This window comes from Microtus pennsylvanicus, chromosome 3, assembly GCF_037038515.1.
Source record: "Microtus pennsylvanicus isolate mMicPen1 chromosome 3, mMicPen1.hap1, whole genome shotgun sequence".
NCBI lineage: Eukaryota > Metazoa > Chordata > Mammalia > Rodentia > Cricetidae > Microtus > Microtus pennsylvanicus.
This window is the reverse complement of record NC_134581.1, coordinates 142866047-142873037: the sequence shown is the minus strand read 5'-3', so window position 1 is coordinate 142873037 and position 6991 is coordinate 142866047. Positions and strand designations below refer to the sequence as shown.

The 6991-nt window shown below is 50.6% G+C and overlaps 1 protein-coding gene across 1 annotated transcript; it reads right to left on the bottom strand.

Moving 5' to 3' along the window:
- Positions 1–516: 516 nt before the first annotated feature.
- On the bottom strand, positions 517–6505 carry Spata31f1 (SPATA31 subfamily F member 1). Its single transcript, XM_075967669.1, has 5 exons — positions 6362–6505; positions 5762–5807; positions 5256–5316; positions 1981–4246; positions 517–1914 (listed from the first exon to the last, which is right to left on the bottom strand). Exons 1-5 carry the CDS (start codon positions 6503–6505, stop codon positions 517–519), a joined length of 3915 nt encoding a protein of 1304 aa, XP_075823784.1.
- Between the last annotated feature and the right edge of the window lie 486 nt (positions 6506–6991).

Sequence of the window (6991 nt, the reverse complement as noted above, 5' to 3'; positions counted from 1 at the left end):
CCCCTTCCAGGAGGCACCTAGGCCACACAACTGAGCACACAAACCAGGCAAAGGGGCTGACGCAGGCTTCTGGGTGAATTCTTAGAGGCATTCCCGACACCAATGGGTTGAGCAAGGAGATTCCGAGACCCAGATGTGTTATTTGTCATATACGCTCTGTGTGTCTTCGTTTGAGCTAGCTGCTTTTGATCAACTCAGAGGCATCCCTTGAAGAAAGGTGTACTAATGGTACTTCTCTAAACCAAGCATGCAAACTTGGGGCTAAATCTCCGCTCCTGGATGGGGTTGACGTCGTCGCTTCCTTCATACCTCCCCTAAATAATAAACATCAGAGACAAGAAGAAACAGACTGTTTATAGGTACAGAATATATTTTGGGTGGTTCTTTAATCCACCTGTTCATTAAAGGAAATGACAATAATATTGCTCTTTAAAGATACTGAGGAGGGGGAGCCGAGAGGAAGAGCCTGAGTGGCCACCATTAGCAGAACAACACTTCCAAGGTAAACCTTGGGACCTAGGGTGGGTTTCTGTATTGAGTGGTACGAGCCAATCTAGGGCAGTGCCGAGGACAGTGTCGGGGCTGGCCTGGTCCTGAGACAGAGCTGTGCTGTCGAGAGCCTGGCCCGAGCTTACTGTCTAGAATGTGGGGAGCAGTTAAAAACGATGTGACCACTGGCCTCTCAGAGGACGCAGGTTGGGCCTTGGGCACCCTGCAGTTCTCTGTCTTAGTTTTCTTGGTGGGGCTTTTGGCTTGAGGCAGACCCTTGTCAGCATTTTCTTGACTGGGTTTGGACACTTTCCCGGGTGTAGAGACCAGGGGTTCCAAGTGGGTTTTGTCTTTTATCTTGGGGCTCATAGAGTGAAGGAAGGATTTCATCTTATTTTTCAAGCCAGCTCTTGGAAGGCTGGGGCTAGCATGAGGAGAGGCTGGCGTCACCTGCCTCTGTGAAATGTGGTCTTGCCAAGCTTGGCCCCTAAAAGGTTTTCCCTGAGTTGGTGGGCATGGGAAACGCAAGCCCTGGGAAGTCTTGGAGGCCACAGGCTGGGGGACCTTGGCACTCCTTGCAGGTTCCAGGATGGCATCTACCTTGGTCAGACTGTCTTGCATGTTCTGTGCAGCGTCTATCACCATAAGGACTTCTGGAGGTGGATCTGGGAACTCAAACTCAGAGAGATCCTGGGGGCTGGGCGGATAAGATCTAGGCCTCTGCTCTGAGGAGCCTTGGGGTGTCTCAGGGAGAGGCCTCTTTTCTGGCTCCTCGTCTCCATCATGGTGTGTCTTCTCACTGGTCAGGGGAAGCCCAAGACCTGCATCCCCTTCTTCAAGGTCCCACACTGCCTTGGGTTTCCCTGACTCGTGTCTCTTTTCTGTCAGTGTGGGGACATGGGCTGAGTACTTGCTCTTGCCTGGGCTTTGAGGCTCAGTGCTAAAGGTTTTCTCTAGGTTGGGTTTTTCCCCATTGGTTTCCAGCTGAACACAGTGCACTTGGGTCTCAGTCATATTCTTGAGTTGTGAGGCCTTGGAGCCCCACTGGGCAGAACCATGGGGCGCTGCCTTGGAACTAGGTTGCTTTTGCTTGTGGCACATGGCCTGCCCTACAGTGGCTGGCTGTTTACCAAGGTGGACCCTGTTTGCATCTGGGGCCGGAGGAGAGTCCCCTGAGTTGGGCAGTTGTGGTAGCATTGTGCTTCCTGGGATCCTTAGAATCCCAAGAGGCTCTGGGTCCACTGCATTTGACTCTTTGAGCTCCTTTGCTATTACAGGAAATCCCAGCTTTATCTCCAGGACCTTTTTCTTCAGGTGGAAACTCAGTTTCGCCAAGATCTCTGTCTGCATCTCTAGAGGCACCTTCTCGGTCCCTCCTGCCGCCTGCACTTTAGGCTGGACCTCTCCTGCAATGTCCTCAAAAGTCTCATTGTCATCCAATGCAATGTCCACAGAAGCTTTGTTGTCATCCCGTACAATGTGCACAGAAGCCTCGTTCTCATCCTGAGTACAAGGTTCAAGCCTACTCCGATATGGGTCTTCAAGTAAGGTCACCTGAGTTAGTGGTTCCTGTGGGATTTTGACAGGTCCAGGAATAATCTCTGTGACTGTAGAATGGCTAACAGTTGCTGGGGATGTTGATCTAGAGGAGGTCACGCAGTAATGGACAGGCAGACCTGACAGGAAGGCCAGATACTTATGTCGTAACGTTGTCTCCAGTTTCTTAACAGTTTCCTCAGGTAGGGCTTGAGGCCGCTTACAGTGCTCAATGAGAGCGCCTGATGAGGCCTGTTTCTCCTGGTCAAGGGCTGCTGGTTCTGCTCCCTGAGAAACAGCTGTGTGATATAGGTCAGGGTTACTTTTTGCCTGTAGCTCCAGGTGCCGGCTTGCTGGAATGTTTGAGAAAGAAGCCCCTACTGACAAGCTCCTGGGAATTCTGCATTCCCGGGAACTTTGGACGCAGGCAGGGACCTTGCCCTGGTGGATCTGTCCACATTTGGAATCAACGTGGGTCTTCAACATTGCCTTTGCCTTGCCAAACAAGTGAGGTGTGGGAACTGACCCTCTGTCCACTGCAACTGCAAACCTGTCACCGGACCCATCAGCCTCTGGGTCGCCTGGCTGCAGGATGCTCACATTGGGTAGTGCCCCGTTGCTGCAGGACCGGGGCTGCTGGCCAGGAGAGGGGAGGACCAAGTGAATGGAGCGTTGGATCCTCTGGGGCAGGCCCCAGCGCAGGTGAATCAGCTGCTTCTGGAGGTGGAATTCCAACAGCCTGCGTACAGGCTCTGGGATAAAGACGAGGTCTCTGGTGAGAACTGAGAAGGACTTTCTTGCCCAGGAGGCTTTTAAAGTCTCATGGGGCTTTGCTTTATTACATGGCTTATACTGTATGTGGCTCTGCTCATAGGGAGATCCAGGGATGACAGCTGGCAGGCCCCACTGTAGCTGAAGCTGTCTTTGTAGAAGGTGCCATTCCAAGGTTTTACACTCAGCCAGAGTCAGACACGGCACGTTGATCTGAGTTTGGCACTCATACAAAGACTCTTTTGGAGAAGCTGAAGAGGGAGGGGCTGCTGTTGGTGGCGAGTGGGGCGGCAGGAGGAAGGGCAAGGCCTCTTTCAAGAGGTGAGGGTCTTTGCAGGAGGGTTTGGGTATGTCCTTGGAGAGACATTGAGTGCCTAAGAAGGTAGCCACCAAGGACTCACTGTGTATAGAGGGGAGGCCACAGAATAACTGGGTTAATGTCTTCGGGAGGTTGTTCTTGGAGTCGTTCACCTGTCCCTTGGGCAGTAGCCAGATGCCACGGAGAATGTCATGGTCAGGAGAAAATAAGGACTTCTCCACAGGGCTTGTGATTTGTCCGTGGTGTGCTTTTTGTTCCAGCTCCACATTAGACCACTGAGACACCCAAAAGATCTGAGTAGGTTGGTTGTCTGGATATGAGCACCAGGTGTTGGGAGAAAGACTCCCAAACCTGTGAACATAGTCTTGAGGAATATTGTTCAGGATCAAAGAAACTGGTTGGTTATTTTCTGGCTGGAAATACATTGGGGGGTGTGGCATAAGTTGCCTTAGTGATTCCTCTACTCGTCTGGGAAGCCCCCACCTTTGGAAATGCATCAATTTTTTCACATGTAGCTCAAGAAGCCTTACCACTTCAGGATTGAGGAATGGCGGGGGGACAGTGGTGACAAGAGACAGGGTCATCGGATGTGTGACATGAATACCATCTGGGCTTAGGGTTTGAAAAGGGGTCTGTGAATTGAAAGATGGCTGGTCTTGGATCTGCTGGACGTAGTTATAGCTTAGATCACTGTGCATCATCTCTTCTGCATTCACTAAAACCACAGGCTCCCTAAGCCTTGAAGAAGCTGCAGCCTCAGAGACCATGGACATGTCTGCCAGATGAAATCCTTGTCCTGCCAGGAGGTGATCTGCACAGAGCTGTTGTACACCAACTGTGCTGGTCGACTGTGTTAAGTGTTCCGTTAGTCTTTGGGTCTCAGGTGCCGGTGGAAAGTCTGTGGAGGGTCTGGGATGAAGCTCCACGTTCTGCTCAAAAGTCTCACTGGATATGGGCAACATCTCCAGGCAAGAAGAGTCCTGTGGCAGTCCCAACAAAGCAGGGGAGATCTGACTTTGCTCGCTCTCCAGCAACTGTTGGATCTCTAGAGTTGCAGCATCACAGATTTGGCAGCAGGGATCTATACACAGGAGCTGCCGCACACGCTCCTCCTTGGGGAGCCAGCTTTGGCTAGGAAGAGAAAAACAGCCACCGTTAATGATGGAAGGACGTGTCTGGGGCTTGCTGTACCCTTTCCTCCAGGCCCACAGTTCTGAGCCTACACTGTGGCAAACGAGGTCCTCGTGGGAACCCTTCAAAGTATGGGATGTCCCTGCTGCCGTGCCCAGAGAACCACTGGGGTCATTCACAGCCTCTGGAAATTAAGTCGAGGCAAAGATGATGGACTGAAGGGGTCCCAGCAACTGCTCCCTCGCCCCAGACAGACAGGAGGTCAGACCCGGGGCTTTGTCCTTGAAAGGGAGTAGCTGGAAGCAGGTGACAGGGTGACCTCTTTATCCTAAATCTACTTGGTGTCTCAGTGCAACTCCAGCGATGCCCTTCACAAAGTGTGCAAAGGCGGCTCTGAAATGCGGAACCGCTGAGACCCTAACAGAGGGAACTGGGTGTCGGGTGGATCTTCCCTCCCGAGGTGTGAACCATCTCTGCCCTGACAACCTCTCAGCTGGTGACCTCGCCTCCTCAGTGTGTTTCCCCTTCCATCAGCTATCACCCCTCCCTTTTTTCCTTCTCTCATAGATGACATCCCAACGGAAGTTCCCCTCCCTCTGCTCCTTCCAGACCCCCTCTCACCTCCCTTCTCCCCCAATTCCTTTCCTCCTCTGTTTCCCTTTTCCAGAAAAGAGCATGAAATTTGCAGGTTAATGGATGGAAATAGAAAAAAAAATCATCCTGAGTGAGGTAACAGAAAGACACACAATGGTGTGTACTCACGTAAAAGCAGATGTTAGCTGTTAGCTAAAGGATATTCGTGCTACAACCTGCAAACCCAGAGAGGCTAAGTAACAAAGAGGGCTCAGGGTGGGGTGCATGAATCTCCTTGGGAAGGAGAAATCGGATAGATTTCGTGAGCAGACTGGGGGTAGGTGGGAATGGAAATGGTTACCCCCTTTTTCACCCGAGCCCAGAGCAGGCAAAAAAAATCATTACAGCTCAGAGACCACAAAGGTCAAGAGGTCACCTTTTCATGATAGTCAGCAGCTCCCATGGCTTCTCAGCTTCTTCTCGGCAAAGTCTCCTGGCTGAGGGATCAGGACACAGTGTTAGGTGGTGAGTGAGCATTTTAGGGCATTTTACAAGAATCTGAATAGTCAGCCTTTAGCTCAGCAAGAAGAATCTGAGCACCTAGACTCAATGTTCTATGGGGTATTTAGCTATAGCATCGCCGTTTACAGCATATGTTTCCCCAGAGGGATAATTAATATTATGCTTATTGTATTGCTAGTCCTGCAGGTGAAACGAATTCTCACTCAGTGACTGCTAAGGACTTCTTAATTCCTCAGTTCTTGTTGTCAGGGGAGTAAGGCAGAGAAGTTTCAACATTCTTACTTTCTGGCTCCCCATCTAGGGCAGTTAGTGGCTCTGGAGGCTCAGAAGGGAGAGCGCGTGGCCCTGGGCAGCGTCATAGGGAAGAGGAATGTGGGGAGCTCTCCTAGGGTCAGGGAGTAGGGGACGCTGGGACTTTACCTCTTGATGCCGCATCTCTAGCCCTCTGCCTGACTTTTCGGTGACGCTTAAAGAGAAAATATTACAGTGTGAAGCTGGAACTATTTCCTTTTTCATGTCTGTAATGTGACAAAGATCATATATACATTTGCTTTTTCCTTTCAACTATCTATGTGCAATTTTGGAACTCTTGGCAATGCTCCACCCCCTTCCCCCACCCCTCTTCTCGGCATCCTTCTGGTTCTCATGGAAATTGATCTGAACTCCATTTCCTACCCAACTACTGAGTGACGTTCTACTGGAAACTGCGGTAAAATAGACGCATTATAGGATGCGTTCTTATATAAAAGACGTAACAGATTTAACTGGGAAATTCTGTACTGGGAGATCTGGGATAATGGTAGTCGCTATTCAAACCAATAGCAAGGTTTTTGGTTTATGCCTCGTGAAAGTCCTAGTAAGGAAAGGCTTCCACCCTCACAGAGGAAATCTATTACACACTTGAAAGTATCCTATCCAAATTGTCAGACAGAGGTGGTGAGGGCCTATGTAGAGGGTGAGCAGACACGGAAACTTAAAAGCTCCCCTGCTAGCTCAGTAGTGGTCACAGGGTTTCCCTACCCGGCAGCAGCTTCTCTTTTGTTCCCACTTCAATCTGCGGTAATTCTGTTGCACTTGCCAGATAATCAGGATAATAACAAAGATGGAGATATAGACATATAAGGGATAGTCACTATCCCACAGAAAGTAGGTAGACCTCAACATGGTCCAAACCTCATCCGTGTGAGGAGACCAGCCATCCCTGTCCTAGGACATTCAGAGTGCCTGTCATCTCCCAGGAGTGAACCTTGTCAGGTCCGCCTCACAGAGGACAGAACCGCGCCACCAGACGGCATCACAAAGCCCTCCATTCCACAAACCGAAGTGGTAATCTGGTCTGTAGAAGGCAGCATGTAGCCATCTTTGAAGGCTATGGACCCTGGATCTGAATAGGCCACACTCACAAGCTGTGCCTGTTCCTCAGGTCGCTTCATATTCATTCCCGCCATCCCAGCTTGGCTCTCGTCTTCACGGCTGTGTTGTTGTTCCTGGCGGCCAGAGTCTGGGCTTGAGTCTCCCGCTTTCTGACATCAGTAGGAAATTTCATTCAAAGCAAAGTGACAGCATAGATCAGAAAGAAAGAAAGCCGTTAGACTAGTGACAGTGGGCCACACGAGTAAAGGAACACAAGGTCCCCAACTACTGTTTGGC

Bases quoted from the DNA above. Each gene is read 5' to 3' on its own strand.
- Spata31f1 (XM_075967669.1), bottom strand. From the start codon at position 6,505: ATGTTGAGGTCTACCTACTTTCTGTGGGATAGTGACTATCCCTTATAT. The intron at 5,808-6,361 runs GTAGGGAAACCC...TTTCTCTTTAAG, and splicing joins AAAAGAGAAGCTGCTGCCGG to CGTCACCGAAAAGTCAGGCA. The intron at 1,915-1,980 runs GCTTCTGTGCAC...GATGACAATGAG, and splicing joins GTACTCAGGATGAGAACGAG to ACTTTTGAGGACATTGCAGG.